Below are 26,905 nucleotides of genomic sequence, written 5' to 3'. Positions count from 1 at the left end.
ATACTGCAAATCAGACATGAAGCCAGTAGATTGTGACGAACGCTTTCTCAGATTTACACCAGTGTGTGTGTGTGTGTGTGTGTGTGTGTGTGTGTGTGTGTGTGTGTGTGTGTGTGTATGTGTGTGTGTGTGTGTGTGGTGTAAGGACATGTCTTTTTTGTGATGTATTCAGGTTGACAGAATGTAATTTAAATCTGCAGCCAGACTTACTGAATGATGTGACTCTAAGTAACTGCGGCTGCTTTAGAAAATCCTGGCTTATCCTCTTCATTACAACCTGCGATTCCTGATTTCAACTCTACAAACCGCGAATGTTCAGAGAAAATACCGCCAATAATTCTGATTTTCAGGGTTTACTCAGTACAGTTTGCTTCTAATCATCACCTGCATGGGTTTATGTTCATGTTTAATGTCACATTTAATCATCCAACAAGTAAGCATTTCCTTAAAAATCAAATAGAATCACTTATTAAGATTTAAACAGCCAAACAAAGACATTTTGGCTTGTCGCAGTAGCAGCACAGGTGTAACTATTAATATTAAAAAGGACAGAGTTCCATCTCGGCGAGTCAGTACCAGAGTCCAGGGACTGAGCATGTTTGCTCACTTGATGGAATTGAGCCATGTGTTTCTGTTTCTTTTCCTTCTATGACAAGTCAACATCTTTCTGTGTCTATGGGTATGACAAGACTGTCCAACTGTGGATTTCTCACACATGCTGAAGCTCTGTGTATGGGCCTGTAGTAAGAAAGCATTTAAAGAGGTTTGTGTAATTTGTTAACACCAAAAACACAATGTTAAAATACTTGGCTAATTATCTGAATACCTACACTAGTAACACTGTATTCACGTCATATAGGAGATACATTATTTATCAGTCTACCCCTTGGAAATAGTGTTTACATCAATATCCAAGTCATAATTACATCTGGAAAAAAGTACAAAATTGTCTAATATATCCATCAGAGCAGTAGAGGATATCGTGTCAGTGTGATGTTTTGTCTCGCCTCGGCGTGAAGATAACACGCATGTTGGGCCATCAAAGAAGGACATCATGTGCCACATAGCAGAGGTCGGGGGTTGTTGGGTGGAACAAACACAGCATGTTCGCCCGGGTGACCTCTATTCAAGTCCATGAGAGAGTAAAAGTCAGGACGGACCTCTTTCAGGTAACTTATGGAAGTGATACGTTTTCTTAGTCTCACATGTTGAATGTCGTCAGCGCCGTCATTTTCTGTCTGCAAAACTGATGACTGCAGGCTAAAAATGAAAGGCCTCACTTTGCATGCATCACGGATTGTTTCCAAAAAATGATGAAAACACTCTAAATTGTAGATGTGTAACTGTTAGCAGGTGTAGCTGCACACATCAGTGATGTCAATATTTTCCGTGTGGTTGCCGACAAAAGATGTTGCGACAGCCTTTTTCACACTGGGCTTTTGAACTGGTCATAGCAGGAAAAAGCTCAGGTAGAATTAATAACTCTCCCAGTGGCTCACTTCCATTTAGAAATCTCAGTAAAGCATGTCAGTGAGTCAGTGAGCTCATGCCCGGGAAAGTGGAACTGTCGCACCCCACTGACAGCAGCCATTATTAATGTTATTAATTGCACCTGTGTTTTTCCTGCTATCATATGTCAAAATGTCTGCCATTAAAAAAGTCTATTAACAGCCCATTAATGGCGGCTCTATCTGCTGAAGCACAGAGGAAAAACTCACCGGCGCTGCTATCAGAAACTGTACAAAACCCCTTTGTTACATAACGTTTCACAAAAGCATCACCCACTGCAGGACGGTGTTACCATCATCAGCATCATAAGTGGCCAAACATACAACTTTGACTGTAACGTTGTTTGCTGGGTTGAAGTATTTGTGCCGCGGCGCTGCACATCCAGGCAAAATACACACCCCTACGACGGCCCTTTGACAAAATAAAAGGCAGTTTGGGTTTTGCGTTTAAAAGCACACAGCGGCTCTCTGTTGAGACCAGAGGCGCCATCTTTAGCAGCTGTTTCATCAACATCATTAAGGAGAAAACTCACCCCGAATGTGTCTTCGTCTGGTCGGCCTGAATCACCTTCTGACGGTGGAGCTGCAACACAGAGGCACAAACACAGGCGTCAGTGGCGGTGGATGGAAAATAACCTTTAATGGCCGCGGTTTTCTCACGCACTGCTTTATAGTAGTGCGTATAATGGCTTCATGTTCTTTTTATTCATGCAGTGTATTCTGAAGGAAAATATATTTTAAGTACAAACTGATTTAAAAAAAAATTTCAATCCAGAGTGGTGTAATTCCACCGAATGAACCTGTTTATTCACCCATTATCACATTAAATGAGGGGAACATTTACACGGGTTAATGCACAGCCTAACAGACTAGAATTAGGAGACCTGATGTGCTCTCGTGTATATAACTGAGAGAGCAAAATGGTTTTATTCATGTTTTCAGATAGGTCCAGTTAAATACATTCTTTTGTGCTTCCCTCATTTGTGTTTCTCTCTTTTTACATAAACTGCTGAAAGTCAGAGAATCAAATTAAAATGATATCTCTCAACATGAACTGAAAGGGACCAGCTTGTAGAAGCGGGTTGCCGCAAATCGGAAGAGTGTTGCCTTCCTCGTTCTTGTGCCATTAAAGCTCGAGACAATGTTGATGAACAATACGCTTTTTTATGTCTTGTGGCTGATTAAAGGCTTTCAGTTCGAAGTCTGCACAGCCTTGAATACATATTCAAACCTGACACCTGTCACAAAGTTCCTTACAAAGCCTGACATTTGCTATCCAGTCAGACTCAAGCCCCCAGATGAGAAGACATTGTGGAAGTTTTATTACAGTTGTGCAAATCCATGCTCGTGCTTGCACATACAGAAAGACAGAATACTTCAAACAAGCTGCTTCAGAATTACACACAATTATATAAGCAGAAAAACAGAAAAGAAGCTCACGCAGCTTAAAGTGTCAAATATTAAATTAGGTGAAATTAAATCAGCTTAAAAATGCACCAAACTAATACAGTTATGAGAAAAAAAGAGACCTGAAATTTCAGACAGAACTGGAGCAAGTTGGACTCGGATCAGGTAGCGGAACTCTACGCTCTGCAGCACTAATTTATTAATTTTAAAATGCGACACCTGTACAAACAAGGAATCTGACAAACAGCATGTGACAACGAGTGTCATAAGGCAGAGCCATGAAATGAATTGAGCTGGTGTGAGGGAAGCTCCAGTCTAAGGCCTCCAGCCAGGACATCAGAGAGTAATTGTGGGCAAATGAATGGCCACATGGTGGACTGGCCGCCACTGGCTCCGGCACACACACACACACTATACTGCACTGGAGTGTGAGTGCCCTAACTACCATCTCCGTGTCCCGCCTCCCTCCCCGCCTTCACCCCTCTCTCCTCTCCTCCCTCTGGCCTCCTCTCTCCTCAGCAGTGTTAGTATCAGTCAGCCTGTCAGTCTCTGCTCCACGGCTGAACTCCCTCACACTGCGCCGCCGTAATGTTTCACACTCTAAACACCTCTCCCTCACCTGCCTCACTCCCACGAGCCGTGTGACAGTGCACATGTATGGCAACAGGAATTTGCCACTCGCAATCATGCGAGCTCGCCACACAGTCTGCGCCTATCCGTCTCCATCACCCGGCCTCGCTGCGGCTTTATAATCCATGGCTGATTAGAAAGAATGGCCTCATATGGAAGAAGATCGAGATGAAGGTCAGAGATCAGACCGGCCCACTTTGTTTGAGCCGTCAACACTGGGGCCGACACAACAGCCTGAGGCTAAACCACACGTCGCACTCATGAGATTTATGATGCAGTGTGAGAGCGGGCCAAAGCCACCGTTTCAGCAATGTGACTGTATTTACACTGTGCTGCCCACCAAACACTCCACCTGCTCACGGGGTGGGAAACCTGCTGGAGACTTTTGTTGTATGTTATTCTTGCTGTTCTGAATAAAAGGGACCAATACAAGAAATAAATAATATCATCAACAAATGTTCCCTGAAGACCGGACTGACTGTCCAACCGTAGCTTAACACTGATGGTGAGTGTTTCTGGTTTCAGCTGCAACTGTTACCATGTCCAGCTAACTATTTTACTCTATGTAGTGAAAATAGAATTGTTTTCAAGGCCAGAGAGGATTTCTTAGAACATTATTTAATGGAAAAAAAAAAAGCCTTGTTCACGACTGACACGTCCTATAGTATAGGTGTAGTTTTAACCCACTGCGTTGAAACTGGTCCTCCTGCATGCTACTATCACAGAGTTTAGACTAACATCAGCACGACTGTCAAATATATACCATAGCAACCCCTTCTAACATTCCCTGAGGTTAGTCCTCATGCTAAATCCTTTTTTTGTGGTATTAGAAGGCAAACATAATCGTCAGAAATTGTAAACATAATAAAACGTCATTCAAACCTCCCTCTTGCCATTCAACAGGGACTGAAATAAGAGTCATCTGCTGCCATCGGCTATTTTACTTGCACAATATCGTTTATAGCCACCGAGTACTGATATCCTTTTACATGGTTTTTGCTTCAGAGTGAGTCAGCTGCCTCGAAACATTAAATAGACAGCTTTAGGTGGTATTTTCAATCAACTCAAGAGGATACCGTTAGCGCAAAACAGCTCGCTAATAATATTAGCTTATTTGCTATAGTTGATCAAATCTGCTGTGATCAACCAGTAGGAAGTTGTACGCTACAAGCAAAAGTCTACTTTTGTTTTTCAGTCTGAAATAAAGAAACCCCAAGTTCAAAAATTCAGACACTATTAACAACATGTGTTGCAAGAGGGGGAGGAGCTTAGCAAACAGCCAGTCCGAGCCCGGCTATTCAAGTTGAGTTGCTTACCAAGCAGTAGACGACTGTCCTTGTACAGGACACCTCACCGTGACAGTGTATGGGAATATATATAAGTAAAGCAGGACAACACTGAAGCTACATAAGAAGCATCACATCGCACAAAATGAAAAAAAGACAGAGATCTGTCTGCTGAATTTTGGAAACTGTAAACCACTGAGAGGCTGATGTATCCAGGGTGTATGACGAATAGAATATTATTTATTGTAAAGACTCTAGCGTAAACCAAAAACAACTGAAAAAAGCACCTGGAGGTCATTGGCAGGGAGACGTGATCCAAGCAAGGAAAGTGAGTACAGTGCCATCTCACTGCACAGCCTGGGATGCCCTTAAAGGCATAGAATATAATGAAAGCCTGGATTGCCAAGCAAAGCCAAGGTGGAGATTAATAACACTCAAACTTGAGCAGCAACACTGACAGCGTTTTATGGACAGCAACACAAAGTGAGCAAATTTCTCCATGGTAACTATCTCGAAAGTGGTTGTCAACCAATAAGTGATGTATGTGTGCATGTGTGTGCACACTGACGCCAAATAAACAAGCACTAAAAAACAAAAGCTAAAAAAAAAAAGAAGTGGCAGGGTTACATTTGAAAACAGAAAAACTCACCTAGTTCCACTGTGTCTGCAAAAGAGAAGACAGAGAAAGTCATGCTATGTCATTAAATTGACACAAGGTATTAACCTTGGAATATTGACCATGGGGAGAAATTTGCCAGTCTTTGTGGGTTTATTCCCCCTCCCTGCGAACTCAAGGTGAACTGCAAGTGAACAATCTACCTGAGTGAGCTGTGAATGAACCCCGGCGGCTCTCCAGCCAGCCGGGATCAGCTGCCCAACCTGCACCCTGCGAGGGGAGGGGAGATTTTAATAAAAACCTAAAAGCTCCCAATAGTTCTTCCACCAAGAACGGAACCTGTAATTCATACAACAGGTAGTTAAAGAAAAAATTCAACTGGTCGATGACTTGTTCCAATTGTGATGTTCATTCATGAAAAGTGAGCCATGCTCGCCCTTGTGGGAATCAGAGTTACTTGGCAGTATTTCTTCTTTTCTTCTGTGCTTTGATTTTTATTTAAATCCATTAGACTGAAGGCGATGTTCAGGCAGTAAAAATGTACTAGAAATCCTTGTAAAAATGGCCTTTCAACCATGAGTACACCCTCAATTGTGATTATGTTGGCGCCAATGTTTCCTTACACCACTCACCATTGTCATCAGGGGCCACAAGGAAGTGACCATATACTGTCTTGGTGACTGTTCCCAGAGGGTTGCTGGCCTCCAGGGTGTAGTTGCCGTTGTTGATGTGCGTTGGGTTCTGGAAGGTCAGACAGCCCTCCAGATAGTCCTGGTAGAAGTCCATGTCAGTTCGGATGTACTCGTTCTGGAGAATCTCCTTTTGTTTGTAGAACCAGCGCAGTTTGGGGTGAGGGTAACCCCGAACCGTGAATTCGATGCAGGTATCAAGGCGCTGCTCGGGTTCGGCCAATCTCAGGATGACTGGAGGGACTGCAGGGAGGATGGAGACATTGAAACAGTTTAGGCATACTGACACCCCATCCAGAGCATAAGGACAAAAGTGAGAAGATCACCTAAAAGCCCTCTTTTCTCTTAAAACCTTCACCAGTCTGCCTGTTCTTTGGGTTAAACACAAATTGAAGAATTACAAAGACCTTTATGTGACCAGAAAGTTCCACAACCCTTGGGCTGGTGAAAACCTTTCCTAATTCTTTGAATAACCTCAGAAAATGCAGCAGCACACTAAACACAGCAGATTTGTTCTGGGAAAGTTGACATTTAAGAGGCAGGTTTCTTGCCTGGGAGTGGCAATGAGCCTTTTACAGCGTGCTACATATTGCAGCACTACGTGGGATGGCGAGGAGAAGTAACAGACAGAGGAACTCCTCTTGCTTGAAATAGATGGAGGAATTTCCCCTGTATAACGAGCACAGAGCCTCTCTTGCCTGACATGTAGCAACAAACCTCTGAATCCACAACACCGCTGAGCTGAGAGGCAATTTATCACTTTAATACCATCAGATACGTTTCATAAACAATTCATCCACTGATTTGTCTTTGCAATGAGTCACTCTTGCTGCTACATCATCAAAAGGAAATATTTGGCAGACTGTATTACCTGGCAGTATCTCTTTGAGGCTGTTCTACATACCAGCACCCCATCCCACCCCAGCGCCCACAACCCCCAGTTTGTATGTGTGTATGTTGTCATTAAGACAGCCCCGCAGCATCCCCAGAGAATATCCACTTGCAGTTCTATGCAAAATAATACACGTTTTTTTTTTTTATGATTTCAAGAAATAGGGTTGGGTTTAGTTAAGTCATTTGTTAATTAACAGTTAATTATAGGGGACTTGTATGGCTGGATTAATCCGTTTAGAGGCTTTAGGGCAAGAGTTGTTTGGGGCCCTAATAACTGGCCCGGCCCACCCCAACCACCCTCTCTGCATTTTACTGTATTTACCCTGTCATTTCCAAGTTACTATAGTAGCTTCCACTCTGGAACAGTACTTGGGCCTGGTTTTACTGTATGTCACTTTGTTTAAGTGTTTATTCCACTATACAATCTTATTTCAGCATTTTGACATGCTGATACTTGCACACAAGGTACACCTTAGACGGACGGGAATGTCACTGGTCATAACTAAAGTAGGGCAAGAGAAGTTATGAGCATAGTTCATTTTATACACAAAGGCAATAAAAAGTTGAGGTTGTTGCAATTTGTCCTGAGAGGGCCATGAATGTTTAAAGCTCATTTCAAAGTAAACTGCCCAACAATTCAAAAACATTTTACTTAAACCTCGTATTGGCACTCGTAGAAAAGTCAGGGGTTTGCTAAAGTCATGATGTTTCATCCTCTGGGGAGCATGCACATACAATGTTCAGTGGAAATGCAGAAGAAAGTTGAAGAGATTGTTCAGTTTGAAACCAAAAGATAGAGCAACATTGCCATGCTGACAAAGATTTCTACAATCTATCTATCCTTGTATCCAAGAGACTAGGTAGTTCAGATTTCCATCTATCCAGGAACGACTTCCAGTTCTTCCTCCAGTTTTTTAAAGCAATACTAGGCCAGATGAGCCACATCAACTGCAGTTTATCAAGGGGCCTCCTACCAGTTAGACAAGCCTGGGAGAACTCCAATGGAAGGTGCCCAGGATGCATTCCAACAAGATGCCTAAACTACCTCAACTGTCTCCATTCAAGAAGCCGTGATTCTACTCCAAGGTCACTCTCAATGTTCAAGCTTTTTATCCTGTTTCTAAGGGTCAGCCAAGCCAACCTACGCAGGAAACACATTGCAGCTGCAATCTCATTCTTTCGGCACCAATCTTCCTGTCAATCTTTCGCTCCTTTTTAACCTCACTTGTGAACATGACTTGGAGACATTTAAACTTCTTCTTGGGGCAACAAATCACTCCCTAACTGGGGGGAGCAATCCATTGTTTTCCGGCAGAGAGCCACGGCCTTAGACTTGTAGGTGCTGACTCTCATTCATCTCAAATTAAGAAGCCAATAGGACTGCATCCAATATAACAACAGAGGCAATCCTGAGATCTGGAAACTGGACTCGCCTTGAAATATTGCCCATGTAGATCACAAAAGGAATTTAATCTCTACAAGGCAGAGTTTTTCATAGCAGATTTGGTAATCCAGCACAATTGGTTTGTCACTGCTGGTTAAACAGTAATTGTAAAAGAGGCAGTATGTTTTATCACAACTGCCTGTTAGGTGGAAAGAAAGTGACAGAAATCCACCACCTCCTCCCCCCATCGCCACACCCCCACCTATACAGGTGGAAAACTGCTAATCTGACTTTCATACTCACTTCATGTCCTGACTGACCAGCTGTGTCAAGCTGAGAAAGTTAGCTGGGTTTAAAGCTCTCTCCGTAGCGTTCTTCTCTTCCTTATTCTTTACGCAATCTTTTTTTTTTTTTTATGTGAACATATTAGGTCATCACTATGAATGCCTTCCAGGAAAGACTGTATGTTATCCATATATCTATAGTAGGCCTATTACATTGTCTGTGCAACCGTCTTCTAGTGTGGCCTTTCTGAACAACTGAAAACACGTCTGAGCGGCCGCAACCATAAACTGAAATTGTGGTAACGGTTGAGCGATAGATAAAGATACTAATTAATATAAATGTTTTATAGATTAATTGATCATAAAAGTAACTGACTGTTTCAGTTCTGTCGTTGAAAGCTCGTGTTTTCAAACCAACTAATCATCGAGTGAAGACATGAATAAACTACTTACTGGTGTGTGAAAGCTGTCATTTCATCCGTTGCTTTGGTGACAGACAATAGTGACAATAAAGCCATTCAACTGAACTAAAGTCTAGGAATTGTGAATGTGCGAACACATTGGTGTGGGTGTGCGTGCCAATCTGTGATTTTGAGCACGGGAAGAAAGAGAAGAGATTACAGTAAAGAAAAGCAGAGGAGGAAGGAGTGAAGTGAGGGCATCAATAGAGCCATGCAGCCTAAAGAGAAGGAGGAAAAAAAAAAGAAGAGAAATTCTCTTGTTGATGGACAGTTAGGGACCGATCCATTTTCCCCTCAGCGTGGCTGTCAGTCCAGTCTCGGTCAATACAATGCAAGTCATTATGGCGCTCCATACTGGTCTATAACAACATGGTGTCATCGTGGCACTCATACAGATGACAAGCTTTGATAACGGCGTGCCTTTGATCACCGAGAACACTGAATACAAGGCGAGTTGTGCAATGTTATCTAGCGCCGACACTGGTGGTGTTCTCCAAATGCCGTGTACCAGCCAGCCTCAGATAGGACATCATGGCTGGCGGTGACAGCGGAGGAACAGTTTTGTGGGACAGATATTGCTACTTATTCCCTCTGGGCTGAACCACATTGAACCACATTAAGATGTTCACCTGTTAGAAACAGCACAGTTACATGTTGAGCCTCAGCCGGGATTCAATCACACAATATTCAAATTGATTTTCCTTAATTTGAGGTTATGCCTTGCTCTAACTGTAGAGCTACTCAGGGAAGTGAACTGCCAACCCAGGCGTGAGTAGTGGTGTAGCCCTAATTGACAGTTACACCTTGTCCACAGGACAAAAAGAAGAAAACATGGTAAGCTGTGTGAGTCCACACAGCTGTAGAGCTGCTATTGTTCCAGGCAGCAGCAGAACAATGGGCCTGCATAATTTGCATTGTGGTTAATTATGGTTTCACTAAAATAGGGAACTCATCTTTGAATGCAGAGAATGTCACTTGACGGCTGGTAATTTCGCTGTCAATCAGATTACTCCCTACTCAGAGCAGCAGTTTAAGCTATTTTATGACATTTCCAGAGACAATAGTCTGCACAGGGGAGGAAATGTAATTACCATCAGAGCATGTGGTGAAAAATTAATAAGTTAATTTGCAGCACCAGCAGAGTGTCAACAGGAAAAAAAAAATTGCCCAGAGATGTACATCCAAAAAGTGTGGAGGAGGCCCCGAAGACTAGATGTTGCAACGTCAATCTGTCATTCTAGTGTGGTCCTTCGTAGCTCTGCTCTAGTAGGGAGTGTTTGAATTGGTGACAAATCTCCCCTGTCCGGTTGCGTGACGCATTGCAAACAGCTACAATAGATTGTGCTCTACAAGAAGAAGCTTGCTACAAAGAGAAAAATGTCAGACACCTTTGATAAATATTGGCGTTGAATAGAGTCTGTCCCAAATCTGCCCAAGGGCCAATCCACTGGGTAAACTTATGTAAGACCTGAAGTATATACTGTAATTCATGGTCAGGATATTAGAAAAACATTCTGATGGTTACCACATCATTGCTTTCTCATTGCTGAGGGTTACATTTTTTTTCTCCTTTTCTCTTTCCGCTCAGATCAAGGCTGAGCTTTCATGTGGGCTGGAGGATATATTCTTGCTAATTGGCTACATCAATTTCACTTGGTTTGTAACTGTGCAACACCTCATTGCATTCTAAATGTACCTGCATAATTTGGCTGTTCTGCTTGATAAAGATTTTTTTTTTCCTGTTGTAAATTATTCTCTCAGACTGTCTGTGTCATTAATGCATGATAAATTGCAGTCCCCAACATATAAGACCATCAAAGTTGCCATGAAAGACATCTTGTGCCCCAAAAAACCCCACAGAGCATCCTTGACTCAAAGCATTCCTACTGTACCTACTAGAGTCTAAATACGTATTTTGTAGAAGCATTTATTGTTTTTTGTTCTTTCCCCGAATGAGACTGAATGGACAAGGTTGACACTTTCAAGTAATCATTGATTTTTTTCAGTGTTTAAGAAAGTGCACAATCTTTTGCTGAACAGCTACCTGTGTTCAACCCGGTATCCTGGTGTACGCTAAACCGTTTAATACGTAAAAAGACGTAAAAAAGCAAGGTGGCTTAGGTTTGCTTATGTTTAGGCGCATGAACTACTTGATTAGAGTTAGGAAAAACCATGGTTTCGGTTAAAAAAAAAAAAGCAACTTTGGGATTGGTAGGGTTAAGTTAAATACATTATGTTATGTACATAACTTAATGAAGTAACTTCAAAGAAATCCACGTTGATTCCTGTGTGTTTGTTCCCTCCAACCACTCCCCCGACTTATTCCTACGCAGACTTTATCTCTCTTTGTGTTTTGTCACAAGACCTCCTTCTTTGAGGCTCAGGTTCTTTTCATACATGTGTGTACTTTTCACCTGGGTGAGATTGAAATATCACAGGAACTATTGGATGGATTGATATAAACTTTGGTACAGACATTTGTGATCATTACACATCAATGAATTCTACTGAATTTAATGATCTCCTGACTTTTCTTCTTAAGTATCCATAAGTTGGTAATTAGTGAAATGTCTTTACAATCATTGGTTACATTGTCGTGAAATTGGGTGAAAATATTCATGCTCGCTTTGAAATGTAATAACTTTGACCATCCTTTAAAGAGAAGATTCTCAATACATGATATACGCGTTAAATGAGTTGCTGAAAGCATGTGCAACATTTGACAACTTTGTCACACTGAAACGTAGAGTTAGACCGTTAAACAGTTTCTCATCCTCATCGTCTTCAGCTCAGGTATTTTCAGGCGGAGGTAAAAGGTAACTTCAGTACGTCACAGAGCACCGCAGAGCCGGTTTATATAACCTTCTGCATGGCTCCTCCTCTCACACCGTGAAACGCTATAAAAGCCTGGAGCTCATTTGCATAAGAGGTCATCCCACTGGACTTCAGTTGCTACTCCTGCCGTAGTCAGGTTATTATTGTACATCAGCCGGCTGCTACAGGACGTCTCCCTCCACCCGCAAGGGAATCTTTCCTGGAAGCAAGAACCTCCAAACTAGCGTGGCATCGCTATTTAAATTCCCTACTGATGAAGAAAGGAAAAAGAGGTGGATTGATTTCGTGAAGAGTCTCGCTAAAGGAGACTTTAGGATTAACACCAACAGCCGCCTCAACAGTGACCATTTCAGGAAGGATAGTTTCACCAACTTCCACCGGAGACGGACGGAGCTCACGGACACACCGCTCCTCCTGCAGCGCAGAGCTGAACTGACCTCAGTGGAAGAGAAAGATTTTCAGCTCAACCTGAGCAGGTTCAAGGTTTGAGTTAACGTGATGTAATGAATTGACGTGATGTAATGAATTAACATGTGATGTAATGAATTAACATGTGATGTAATGAATTGACATGTGATGTAATGAATTGACATGTGATGTAATGAATAGACGTGATGTAATGAATTAACATGTGATGTAATGCAGCGTTGTTCATGTTGCAGTCGTTACAGAACTAAATCAACTCCTCCTCTCTTATTATCTCCACTATTGTAATGCAGGTCGTCAGAAGTAGTTGGAGACTCACTGTCTGCTGTCTCTGGTGTCCAGTTTTACTTCCTGTGTTACAGCTCAGGGGGACAAGCTGGATTTGATTGCATCTGTATGTTTCACTCATTGGACAAATTAATTCTGATTCTATTGTTTTCATAAAGCAGGCTGCTCCGTCCACCAGAGAGACAGAGGACCAGTGGGACATCATGCATAAAGTCACCGAGAGGTTGGATGTCTGACAGACTGCTTAGTGGGGAAAAGAACTGCAGCCACAGGACTGTCATACACAACACTGAACACCTTCCAGCGAGTGGGCGGAGCTTCAAGTCCTTCAGGAAACGCCCCCTCAGTCTCAGAGCAGAGAAGACTGATGATTTCTCATGATTTCAAACTAATACCTAATTTAACAAACTTGTCTGTGTTTTTTTTTCATTCAAATTTGGATGGGTAGTTAACAACCCATACTTGTGTTGTGTGATGAACTTAAAACTCATTTTCATTTCTACTTTACAGCATCTTTAAGTTTGTGCCATCATGAGATGAAAAATGTATTTTGTAATTTTGGTTTGCTTGTCAAGCTATTTACTTTCCCATCAGTCTCAGCTACACTTTGTCTTGAGTGCAAATGTTATCATTATGAATTACATTACACTTATATTAATCAACATGTTCACAATGTCACTGTAAACATGTTTAGCATTCTGCAGTTAGCATTTATCTTTATGACTGCATGCAGCCCCACAGAGCTGCTGATATGAGTGTAGACTTTTAGACACCTGCAATCTGTACCTGAATTGGTTATCTGAATTGGGCATGTGTCTCATTAAGAGGAACACAAAGATGATTAACATGAGGTCAAGTAAAATCCCAACATTAGAACAGCTGAGGTCCTTTATTAACCTGGCCCTTCAACAAAACTTCAAACTTCAAAGGGATGTATCAACTTTTAAATCCATTGTAAACTCAAAACAACATTCAAGTATAAAAACCCCTACAGTTTCCAAGTTTGTTGTCATTGTTGACTAGTGCTATTTCTCTACAGTATGTACACACACTGGATGAAGCTATTAGATTCAGCGTTTGGGTAAAATGCATCGGAGGCTCATAATGTCTCACCATTAACCTTGGGAATATTAAACATAAACAGCTATGCAAATTAGAAGACTAATTAAATAAATTAGTAAGAATGGGCAAATATTTAATGTCAACATACTTAACTGCATGTAAAATGGGCAGCATTAATACGAACTAATAAAGCCCTAAAGAGTTGTTCCCATTGAGAGATTTGTGTTTCCTTATTAACACCCACATCTAATCAACGAGGCTAAGTATGTGGTGTAGTATTGAAATGTTTGTCACTGGTCTACAGTTACTGCTTCCACTTTGGGCTTCAACCCTCACCTCTGGGCAGAGCTACACTACAGATTTAATCAGAGAAAACCTGCAACTCACACTGGACGTTGAGCTGGATGGAGGAGTTGGTCATCCCCACCACGTTCTCGGCGATGCAGGTCAGCTGGAAGTTGTTGTCATCACGGCTGATGTTGAAAAGAGTCAGGTTGATGGAGTGGATGTTGGGCCAGTACACATTAGACTGTGGGAGGAAGAGAGGGAGAGGCACGGAGAGAGAGAGGAGTGGTGGTTAGGTACGTGAAGGATATACTGTACAGCACATACGATTATACTACTGGGGTTTAAATCTTTAATTACTTAATTATAATTAAAGTTAATTATTCATTGGTTAAATTCCTGTGGAAGGAAACGGAATTAAGTCAAGCAGTGCGCTCTACCTGTGGGAATTAATCACCTCGTTGATGTAGTCTGATCTTACTACTGTGAGTCTGGCATTACCGGAAGAATGTGAAGAGTGATATACTGTCAGCTTTGGCACTAAATGGACTAATTAATACACAATTTTGTACCTTTAGGTAGCCAAATACAATTCCTATTCCTCCCTTCCTGCCTTCAGTTGGCCGGGCTCCCATTCCCGAGCACTTCACTCATCCTGATACAGTATCGGTCTACCCTAAAACATCGAGCCCGAGGCTGAGGTAAACTTTCATCTGTGAAGTCACTGCAAGTGTTAAAGACGCAGATGACAAATATAGCCGCTCGGCACGCTCAGAGACCGCTGTTCTTCTCTGCTCGCTCTTTATCTCTGCAGTTGTTATTGCTGTGACGTCCCCGGGGGGGCCCGACTCAGGAAAGCAAGATTAGCGGGTTAGTCAGCTCGCTGTGGGTTCAGCTCAGGCCTCTCAGTCATACAAAAGTGGCTTATTTTGAACAAGGGGAGATGATCATGGTAACCTGTGCTGCACAGCTGATCAGGGAGCTACACTGCAGGTTAATCTTCGGTCCTGCTCTTTGCATGTGACTGAGTGAGTCTACCCCCACAGTGAATGATGGAAGATTTCTCGGCATACTTCCAGCAAGTCATCTAAGTGCAAATAAATGATTAGCATTCAGCCAATCAGAGTGTTGATCTCATTTCTGACTCCATGCTCCCACAGCTCTCTTTTAATATGTTTAATCAAAGAGTTAAAAAAAAAAACAATCTCCTAATTAGCCATGTTTGACGGCCCAGGTTCAGACGGGTGACTCATACTACTCAATCACCTCTCTGGAAAAGTCTCCATCTGTGGAGGAACTGATTCTAAGGAATATAAAAAAATATCATATGATTTCACGAGTCAAATTTTTTTGGTCCTGGGATAAAAAAAAAATGTTGGTCCTTGTCGTCAGAGCAACAATTCCTTGTGTGCAGGTTTACTGACATCTGTATTCATGAGCAAGACATTTCAAGCTGAACCACATACCTGACGTCATTTTCTGATACAAATGTCTTGCTTTTGCAGATTTATCATGAAAGAACTTTGATATAATTGTGATGTACATCATAAAGTACAAAGCTGAATAAAACTCCGACTCTTGAAAGAGCCGTAGAGCCAGTGTTTGAATACCATATTTATACAATTAAAGTTGCTTTTTGAAAGATATTAGTAAGGTTTCATTTTTAGTTATCCGTCTCACATCCGGCTCATACTTTAATTAATCCAGCAGCCAACAGAGGCTCTCTATACGCACATAAACAAGGCATGTTGTTAAGCTTCCAGTCTGTTTTCCTGTTTTGTACACATGTAACTACAGTTAGTGTGTTTTGGGTTCAGTGCTTTCAGAAAGCAGGCGACCCCTAGCTAAATACTGCCTGAAAACATCCTGCTACAAACAGGCTGATTACCTTACACCTTCTGTGTACACAGTCCTGTGACTCCGAGTCATACACACAACATTCACCGTAGTTGTAACCACATGCAGTAGTCCTGACAGCCAGCTACGACCCACAAAGAAAGCTCACGTTACCGGAGCGGGAGGCCGGAAGCAACTGTCGGCTTGTAGGTTTGTCTTTTTCACCCCCCAAAAAACATGATTCACAAACAGTTAGTTTTCTTCACTGGTGTGTTGAATCTAACTACACACTGGAAAAATTAAAAACACAGCTACACATGAATGATACAAATATACAACTTTGTACTTGCACACAGATAAGGGGCAGTATCTATGTTATTCCTGGTGAGTGCGGTTAATTAGAATTCATTAGAAGACATATATACGCCCATTTAATCATGAAGGTTATCAATGTTTTTGTTGGAAATTTTAGCTCAAAGATGTTTATTTCTGTAATCTGAACATAAGGATCAGTTTCTTTTTAGTCTAATGTGTAAACAATGATTATATATTATAATATATAGTACTACATGCACTATATTATATAATAAGATAAATATATTGTGGCTTAATATCAAACTACAAATGAAGCTAAATAAGATATGTTTCTATAATTGTACCGGATACATTTATTCTTAATATTTTCAATATTATGAATTATGCAGACACATAAGAGTGAGGCAAACTCACCACTCTATAACCAAACAATCTATATAACCTGTAATAGTGGAAATATATGAGTGAGAGTATCTTGCAGTGCTGCCTTAATGGAGATTTAATCTCTGCTCCACACTCCAAAGCACAAAAGGTTTATTAATGCACCTTAAACACCGCCTGCCAACTGCCGTCGGACATGTCACCCAGCTCACCCAGCTCACCCAGCTCACAGTTGTCCATCGGTAATAATATGTAATTGTTTACAATTGATGAAAGGATGGAGATAATGAACTTAGTGTGCGACGCAGTGCAGGGCAATATGAGAGCAGTAAAATAACGATTTCAATCCATGACTCTTGTGCCTAAGTGCATGCTGGGATGGTTCTTAACACTCCAACTGTGCACCAAATATAACTGCAATCATATATTCAGCAGTCAGCAAGTCGAATGAAAGCTGATGGTTTTCACAATGGGAGCAGAAGATAACTTCCTCGAGGAATAACAAATCCTTCCATGTTATTATTCAGACAATAAGTTATTATTATCTGGATTATTTTAGCCTGATAGCAGCATGTTATTCTGATTTAGTTCAGTCACATGTGAAGGGCGGGGACATGGATGACTCAGAGGCACTTTAATGGTCCAAAAATAGTTCAATTATCTCTGTGTTGTTTCTATTATTTAAGTATTTGGTATTTTTCATGCTCTTTTGTAGCCATAGCGATATGTATGTATGTATGTATGTGTGTGTGTGTGTGTGTGTGTGTGTGTGTGTGTGTGTGTTTGTGTCTCACCAGGTGCGTGTTGATGGAATGCAGCCCGCTGACAGTCCAGTCCACCTCAGGCAGCGGTGATCCGGATCCGTTGCAGCTCACCGTCACATTGTCACCCTCCATCACCAGCACACTGCTGTGGCTCACACTGATCTCTGGCAAGTCTGAAAAACACACACACACACATACACAGTGTATTTTCACGTTAGTCCTCACCTGTCACTGCCTGTGTCTACATATTGTCACACCAAATCAATTAATCACTTTTCATTGTTGTAATAAAATTAGTACAAAGGGAGCAGTCCTACACATCCACGCACACACACACACACACACACACACACACACACACACACACACACACACACGCACGCACGCACACACACTGGATGTCACAGGGATGAGTCACCACTAGGAGATAATACTGCAGAGTCTCCAGCCTCTGTCAGAATCAACACAGCTCCTCACATCAGATTCACCCTCTGAACTCTGTCACACCTCCTCCTCTTCCCGCCTCAACTCGTCTCCCTGCTTCTCCTCTATTTCCTCCTTTTCACGTTTTACCCTTTCCTTCCTGCTCCTAGGTTTTACTGTCACTTTTGTCTGTATTTCTCTCCTCTTTTCCCACCCTCTCTCCTCTGCTGCTTCCTCTTCCCTTTTCTTTGTCTCCTTTTCAAACGCGGATCCCCCCCGGCCCCTCTTACCACAGTTATGGATGTACATGTTGTGCAGTCGGATCTTGGAGGCCCCGTTCCTGCAGTAGAGCTGCTGCGTGTGAAGCCCGGCCTCTCCTCTCTGTTGCCACAGCTGGATCCAGCGGATGTCGCAGCCGCAGTCAAAGACCACGCTGTCCAGATGCCTTCAAAAACAATGAGGGAACAACAAAATTAACAACAAGCTGAATGAAACACACAAAGAACAACGACAACATTCTACATTCAGTTCATATATTCAGTAACAGTGAAAACAACTCCAACCCTGTCTCTTATAAAAATGAAAAGGCTGCTCCACCGCCTTCCACTTCTATAAAATTGATTACGATGAAATATTTTTTTTAAAAAAGAGATCAAAATTGAGGCACTGAAAGCAGAGATATCATCTTTAATTCCCCACTCAAGCGTCTAGCCTTGTGCAGAGCTGAGAGGGCCACAGAGGTCTGGTGGTCTCACACCTTCCAGGTTTGTACCATTTGTAGTCCCCAGTCCTCTCCTGACTGTCAGGCTTGTGCAGCTCCCCCTCCAGCCACAAAAGGGCTAAAGGCTCGTGTTTTGCTTGGGCTAAGCGATGGCTGAAGCATATTTTTTACGCTTCAAGTCTATATTTTTCTGTGTTTTAAACGCATGAATAAAAGTGAGTTTGTATTGGGCTGAGAGCAAGTCCAAAGTGCAGGAGATCTACAGCTCAATAATGTGCTTAAATGCATCATGAACTGTTGCTCAGACTGCACTTTCTCTTGTATATAGACAATTTTTTTAACTTTCTTTACATATGCACATGACTTTGACTAAAATGTTATTATTCACTACAACAAGTCTTTTATAGTACTGCAATTTTCAAGGAATTCCTGTGAAATATCTGCTCCAGATTCCCAGGAAACACACCTGCAGGAAGCCGGAATGTTTGGCATCTGTCTGCCTAATCCATACTGAGGAACATCAAATGTAATTCACTGAAACATAGATGTCCTCTTACACTAACATGCAACTGTAGCAGTGACAACAGGACATTCAAATGGCAATTTGAGGTGCATTCAGAAAGTTCAGAGATTGCTCCTGTTGTGCCTGACAACGACATGTATGCCGTTGTCAGGCACAGAGCAGAAAGCAGAGGGAAGCTATAAACTTCATGATGAAGTATTCCAAGTTACGTCACTTGGTCAACATCAGCACCTGAGGTACAAGTGGTTTTGTGACCCCCGGTACGTGCAATTTCAAAATGGACTTGAGCACACATCAAAACTCAGGAAATCTGGAATAAAGACCTTTGAAATGCTTCAGAAAATCTACAGTCACGAAGCAACCAGCCTGGTTGTTTTAAGAGGTATTTGAGTTTTGAGAGGGAAAAAACATCACCAAGATTGAGGAAGGCGTATCAGGTCAGGAATGTATGCAGGTGGGTTGTTTACATTCAGTAGGTGGTGCACTGTGAATCCGTCCCCAGGATGAAACTGTCAACACTGAGTTCTACTGTGACGTTCTGAGACGTCTGAGGGAAAACATTTTAAATAAACAATCTGGACTGTGGCGCCATGAGACTTCGGTCCTCCAACATGACAACGTGCCCGCTCAGCGCATTGAAAACACGCCACATCCTCGCCAACCAGAGCACAGTTAGCACTCCCCATCACACCTACTTCCAAGATGTGGCTCCATGTGACCTCTCGCTGTTCCCCACAATTCTTGCACGAAATTTGACTTGCACTCTCTGCTCAAGGTCCTATGTAACATTGCAAATACACACATTACAGTGATCCCAGAAACGTGTAGATCAGGTGCTGATGGTGATCAAGCAATGTGACTTGGAACACGTATTCACAAAGGTTATAACTTCCCTCTGCTCCATGTGCATCACTGTGCACCGTTCACACACAACAGGAAGAGTCTCAGAACTTTTTGATTGGCCCTTGTATTGCGGTAGAAGAACTGGATTAACTTTTTATCTGCAGCGGTTCCTTTCAATACTTTCAGCAGCCTGCCTTTGAGTCATGTGGCAAAATTTGTGGCAGAACGTGTGAAGAAAGCAGAGGAGTTGAAAGTGTCTTCATTAACCAACGTGGGCAAAGATAACCGTGGTGTTAAAACAATGATGTACTGGATCTGTATCGTTGCCAGTGCCTTTTCTTCAAAAATAGCAACAAATTAGCAACACATGCTGAAGAAAAACAAGAGGAAATCTGAATGAACCATTTTGAGGTTATTTAGTTGGAATTGGGTTCTATTCAAAAACAAAATGCCTTTATGGCAGGCAAGAGTTAAACATATCCAAGTGAGATATTATTTTAAAATCATAGGAAAACCTTCAGTTCTACTCTTTAGAGGTAACATGCACTTCAGCCAACCTTCAATAAGAGCAGAAGAAAAATAAAAGCCTTCAACTGAAGCAAAAGCAACATTTTCAGCCTAATAAGTAACAACTTCACAATAACAAAAATAACAACAGAATTCCCAAAAATCAATCATAAAATTAGATATCCAATGATGGTGACTGCCCAAACAACAGATGGATGTTTTATGTTTTCTCATAGTTGGATTCATTCAAATCGGCCAACCAGAACAAAAACAATGAAAAGTGGCAACGCAGCTTTCACAAGGGAGGAGCTCAAAGGTCAAAGCAGTGTTCGGGATATCAGTCTCAGGCTGCATTAGTGGCAGACATATATCATTAGGCTCCACTGTGCAGTCATTTCACTCACAGTGCTGTGCAGAGAGGAACCGCATAATTCAGCACTGTACGCCACCTCTGCATTTTGCATATGTCCAATTTGGAGGCTGTGATTGGCCAATTTTGTCAAGATGAATGTCTGTCCAAATGTCCTTGACAGAGGTCAATAAGATATTGCAGAAAGCATGAATAATGTATTGGCTACGTCCAGCACACTGTATAAAGTAATGAGAATAGATTCCCACAGGTGGATCTCGCTTATTATCAGGTGCTCACTGGATGTGAAAGTGTAGTTAGAGCAGAGCCTTTACACACTCACTGTGTGTCAGCTTCTTCACTGAAAGACTGCCCCCACCCTGCTCCTTTAGGAACTTCCTTTTCCTCTCCTTTCCTTCCCTTGCTCATCAGTGGTTATTTTGTACAGATGTGTTCTGATTGTTGTCACCGTTGGCACTATTTTAAATATTTTATAGCAATCCAAACCTTATTCCCAAAGCCAATTAAATTATAAAAAAAAAAAAAAAAAGTGAAATGAAAATATGTTAAAATATTGTGTCCTGGTTGCTGAATTTGATGTATGGATTTCAGGACATTAACGTCAGGCTTTTTTCCTTGAGGGTGAATTTTTCAAGTTAAAACTCGAAGGACACTCAGAGAATTGACCTCCACTTTTTTTCTGATGTGCAAATCTCTTGCAGCAACTATTACATATGTCTGCATGTATTTCCAAAACTTCGCCAATCATGTCAAAATATGCTTGTGCACATCTCAGCTGCACATTTATTTGGTAGTTATTAACTGAACATTTTTCACGTACCATTCATTATCATGTACATATGTGCAAATACTCAATTCTTAGGCTGTATTAAAATCATGAACATGGCAGCTTGTTATTTAAAACAGTTCCTACGAAAAGCTTAATGTTCACAAGGATCTCAACTCAGCTTTAATTATACATCAGCTTTACCAGCTAGCAGCCAAATCTGCTCTACATTAAAAATACACACAAAAATAAAAGCAATTTCTTAAAAACTACCAAAAGAAAGTGTTCAAAAAGCATTAAATAAAAGTCAATAACCAAGAAAAACATTGGCAATACATGAGTATTCCAGAGGATTATTGGTGAATGAATGTGGATTGTAATATGGCCAATGTTTTTCTCCTATTAAACTCTACTTACTTTTCCTATATTTTAAACGTACTTTTAAGATTAAGATACGACTTTTAAGACGTAGGACATTTGGTAGGCCAAATGTACTATCTCCCAATGTTAAGAAAAGTGCTGCTCCAAAAATCCTTGGCCCATACACCTGCCACCCAGTTTGATGAAAATTGTGCATGTAGTTTTTCCATAACCTCCCTGGTGGAGGTAACTGAAAAACAAGCAAACCGTGGGGAACTTTTAAAAGGAATAGATTTTAATAACTACTACAAACATTGAGTTTGAAGATTTTTACCATTATCAATGCACTTTTAGTTTTTTTTCTTTTCTTATGATTACTTCAAGCTGAAAATAAAATAAATGAATTAAGGAAATTTAAATGACGGCAATAAAATGGAAGTTCAATGATATATTTTACCACTGCAGATACGTTTCATTGTGTTTTTCGGGTCATCTCTGGCAGAACATGTATCTATCCTCAAATTAGGATAAGAAACAAATAAATATGACTAAAATAAAATAAAATAAAATAAAATTGTATTTGATTTCTTTGGGTAGTTCTTGATCTACATTTGTGTATGATTTTGTGTTTAAATGGAGTATTTATTTCAAGCAAATTACTTTTAAATCAACAACTCTACACTCAACTCGAATGTTAACTACAGTAACAGAATTGTGTCTATTTTCCCTGTAATACAGATCAGAGTTCAAATTTATTTCCAGGAAACGTTTTCCAAAAGACAGGTAGTTCCCTGCATGATGGTGCGGAGGAGAATTTCAAGGTTAAAGGTTTTCATTTAACGCTGAGCAAGTTGAACCACCAGGGATCAAAGCTCACCAGAGCAGGGCAGCTCAGGCTCTCCACCCCCCCCCCCCCCCCCCATACTGTAATTATGGTCATTATTAATAAGAACCATCACCTCCATACATTACCCACTATTCCTCTGGGCAGAGCTGATCAGCGCCTGTACAGATACAGGAAATATCTTTAAAAGAAATGTAGCATATCTCGCTTAAATAAGCCGGCAGCAACCCTGTGTTTCCAAAGTGCAGCCAGCCTTTGCAGAACAGTAACACGGTTATGAATTTACAGCGCTACCATCTAAAAAAGCAATAAGACAACGAAAGAAAAAAGAAAGCAAACTGACAGCTGGAAGTTGATAAATGTCTGAAGGAGAGCAGATTACACTTCGAAAAGAACAAAAGCAAACAGCAGCATGACCCCAGATACAGAGAGCTAACAGCATGGTGTTTTCTTGAAGCTGGCTAACGATCCACCCCGCTACTCTAGAGGAGAGGTAATGATCACCACCGGAGGCTGTTTTTCTGGGAAATGTACACACAGGTGCTGTGGCTGAGGAGCCGTGGATCACAAGCAATGATAAACCGTATACCGCATTGTTGCTCGTGCGCTTTGATCTCAGCTTGAATGCATTGCTTCTTCCTCTCCTTATACTGTTGTCAGGAATTATTTTAGCTTTTTAAATCCTGTGTTTAATAAATTGCCTTATTTGGCTTATTTTTTACCACAGTGCCACTGCTCCTGGGTTTGACTGCATGCTGCACACCTGGCTTTGTGAGAATTCAGCAGAAACGTGTAGTGAGTTTCTAAGTGCTCTGCAAACCATACTTTTTAACTTACTTTATTACTAAACCATTCACGTGTTAATGTATATTCATTTAAAACAAAATTATCCCACAAATATCCATCATCTGACTGCTGATTAAACCTCTTCACCTAACAGCCATTTTCTAATTGTGGCTTTCAAATTCAAATGCAAGTTTCACCAGAAATGTTTTAATGGTGCACAAGTGGGCCTTTAGAGATTAAAACCTCCATCTTTTATTCATGTTAACTCACACAACATGTGTTTAAACGGCCTTCCAACTGAAATCAAAGTTATTCAAGCAAAATGTCTTGTGACAAGACAAGCTAAAAACACAGCTATTATGTGCAATTGTAAAGCTGAAAGTGCACGGCTGGATGTAATGATGCATTTAAGTTGATCGTTTTAAGTTATTTTAGCTTCATATGTTGTATTGGATGAACTGGACCATTTTCAATTTTATACTTTTTTTTCTGTGTAGAAAACAGCAGAATATATACAAGTCAGATATTGTATTGATCTGGTGTGTCTGTGTGTGTATGTGTGTGTGTGCATGTCTTTCTACACACATTATGAGGACATTTAGGATGATCTCCGTGGCTTTAGAGTGTAATCTGTGGGTTATGACTTGGTTTTAGGGTTAACATTAGAAATAGTTTGGGGTTCAAATTAGGGTTATGATATGGGTTGGGGTTAGGGTATGGGTTGGGGTTATGATCTGGGTTGGGGTTAGGGTATGGTTGGGGTTATGATATGGGTTGGGGTTAGGGTATGGGTTGGGGTTAGGGTATGGGTTTAGGGTTAGGGTATGGGTTGGGGTCAAGGTATGGGTTGGGGTTAGGGTACGGGTTGGGGTTAGGGTATGGGATGGGATGGGGTTATGATATGGGTTGGGGTTAGGGTATGGGTTGGGGTTAGGGTATGGTTGGGGTTATGATATGGGTTGGGGTTAGGGTATGGGCTGGGGTTATGATCTGGGTTGGGGTTAGGGTATGGGTTGGGGTTAGGGTATGGGTTTAGGGTTAGGGTATGGGTTGGGGTTAGGGTATGGGTTGGGGTTATGATATGGGTTTAGGGTTAGGGTATGGGTTGGGGTTAGGGTATGGGTTGGGGTTATGATATGGGTTTAGGGTTAGGGTATGGGTTTAGGGTTAGGGTATGGGTTGGGGTCAATGTATGGGTTGGGGTTATGATATGGGTTTAGGGTTAGGGTATGAGTTGGGGTTTGGGTTGGGGTTAGGGTACGGGTTGGGGTTAGGGTATGGGATGGGGTTATGATATGGGTTGGGGTTAGGGTATGGGTTGGGGTTAGGGTATGGGATGGGGTTATGATATGGGTTGGGGTTAGGGTACGGGTTGGGGTTAGGGTATGGGATGGGGTTATGATATGGGTTGGGGTTAGGGTATGGGTTGGGGTTATGATATGGGTTGGGGTTAGGGTATGGGTTGGGGTTATGATATGGGTTGGGGTCATGATATGGGTTGGGGTTAGGTTATGGGTTGGTAAAGGGCTAGGGAATGCATTACATCAATGGAGAATCGCAGCGGGGATAGTGAAACAAACATTTGCGTGTCTGTGTGTGTACGGTATATTCAAGTTGTAAAAATAGTTACTATTAATTACCAGTTACTATATACTATAATATAATATGTATGTCATTCCTTGATTCCAGTCCATGGGGATAGTTTTCTTTGTGATAGTTCAAGGTACGAGGAGTAATCTATTGCTTTTCTTGTTCAGCTTGATTGTGACTATGTCTCCCAGGAAGCAGATAGAGGGGCACCTGACTTCATGGACATTTTTAATTTTATACTTGAGACAATACAGTTTGGAGCTAGAAATGGGACACCATTTTCAAATATTCTAATAGCCTGAAATGCCCTTCTCTAATTGGAGAATTTCTGTTTTTAACTTCCTCAGCAAGAATTACAGTTTATTAGATACTTTTGATTATTAACATCTTCAAAAATAATGAATGATGAACTAATTTGTTAGTTTAGGTGATGCTAGAACTGAAAACAGCTGATCTGCTCATTGTCAGCCAATACACATTTTATTTTACTTCTGTGGGAAACTTAAACCCATCATTTCAAAAATTATTATGAATTTCAACTTTTCCGTGTGAACTGAATATATATATTATGCAAGAATGGAACGTTTGACAGGTACTGTATTTTCTATGCTTTTTTATTTTACTTTTGTATTTTATTCCCTTATTTTTTAAATTCTAGTCTTTTCTGTCTAGATGCAGAAGACTCGTTGCTTTTGTTTTTCTGCACTGCACTTTCCATAGATCACTTGTCAATCAAACAGTGCGGCTTGTCATTATTACCATTATTATTATAGCATGGAAAAGAGATAATCGAGCTGTCATGCCATCAGATTGGATTGTAGGGTCTTGAAGCGAGTGATTGACAAACAGACATCTTCTCAAAGGCAACGGCGTTCAGTCAACAGATGCAGCATGAACTGGTCTCACATCACTGCCGCACTGCTGCTCGAGCTCTGTCAGTAATTATTCTCAGTTTTAATTGTGCAGCAGGAGTTGGACAGATCTGAGTTTTGACAAAGAACAGTGTAAATCAATCATGGGGGAGGATTGTGGAACAAATTGAGAGCCAACTGAACCAATGTCAGATTTACAACATAAGCATTTCCCCCTGATCCAGCTGAATTTGCAAACAGCTGCTTTTGCCACACCAGACTAAATGTGTATCATTGCTTCACCACAGTCGCGGTTGTTGCTGGACGGCCGCCATCACTCTCACGCTGCATCTTCTGCTTATGTCATGGATAAAGTGGCGCGCAGCGTATAAATAAATCACTGTTTTCTCCCCTCTTTGCTTTTTTCTGTAAGGTCGCAGCAATTTGGTCAGTCAGTGTTCCTTGGGATTCTCTCACTGCCTGACTTTTTCGAAACCACTGTGGCATAATTTGTCCGAAGAGCCAGACCTGATTTTGGCTTATCGACAGCACCACCTGCACTGCAATCATGGAGGAGAGAGGGGACACCCGAGTCAGGTCGGGGAAGGCTGCAGGTGGCAAAAATGGACAAAGTGAGCAAGAGCTTCAGGCAATTTTTTTTTTCAGAATTCAGCAGAGGCTCTTCACTCACTTTTAGAAGTTATTGTTAGGAGACAGGTGTTTTAAGAGGTGCGTAATGTGTGTATATAATGTACATTTGGGATGGATGATATGTGTAGCCTTTCATGCGCCTTCATTTCCCCTTGTTTTTAATGGATAGCTTTTACATCACTGGTTTTTGCTTGATCAATTTGATTTTTGACCGTTCTTCTCACAGCATATTTTGGCATAATATAACTGTGTTTAGTGTAACTATTAAATACCAAGATACAGATGAGCTAATTGTACATTACTGACCCACAAAACCCAG

General features: G+C 41.4%; 1 protein-coding gene across 4 annotated transcripts in view; it reads right to left on the bottom strand.

The window, feature by feature from the left end:
- The window catches only part of ntrk3b (neurotrophic tyrosine kinase, receptor, type 3b), a 204,861-nt gene that overhangs the window by 85,645 nt on the left and 92,311 nt on the right, over positions 1–26,905 (bottom strand). For 3 of the 4 annotated variants that reach the window (XM_069173510.1, XM_069173511.1, XM_069173513.1), the window contains exons 5-10: positions 18,065–18,219; positions 17,382–17,524; positions 14,158–14,299; positions 6,080–6,379; positions 5,481–5,495; positions 2,042–2,091 (exon numbers count right to left, since the gene is read on the bottom strand). In XM_069173510.1, the coding sequence (XP_069029611.1) occupies positions 2,042–2,091; positions 5,481–5,495; positions 6,080–6,379; positions 14,158–14,299; positions 17,382–17,524; positions 18,065–18,219 (805 nt within the window). The remainder of the gene's footprint in view (positions 1–2,041; positions 2,092–5,480; positions 5,496–6,079; positions 6,380–14,157; positions 14,300–17,381; positions 17,525–18,064; positions 18,220–26,905) is intronic. The other variant, XM_069173512.1, reaches the window with a different exon arrangement.

This window comes from Embiotoca jacksoni, unplaced genomic scaffold (assembly GCF_022577435.1).
Source record: "Embiotoca jacksoni isolate LCO1_2020_lvr unplaced genomic scaffold, fEmbJac1.0.p SCAF_6, whole genome shotgun sequence".
Taxonomy (NCBI): Eukaryota; Metazoa; Chordata; class Actinopteri; family Embiotocidae; genus Embiotoca; species Embiotoca jacksoni.
The sequence above is the reverse complement of the archived record's forward strand: the minus strand, read 5'-3'. Positions and strand labels throughout refer to the sequence as shown.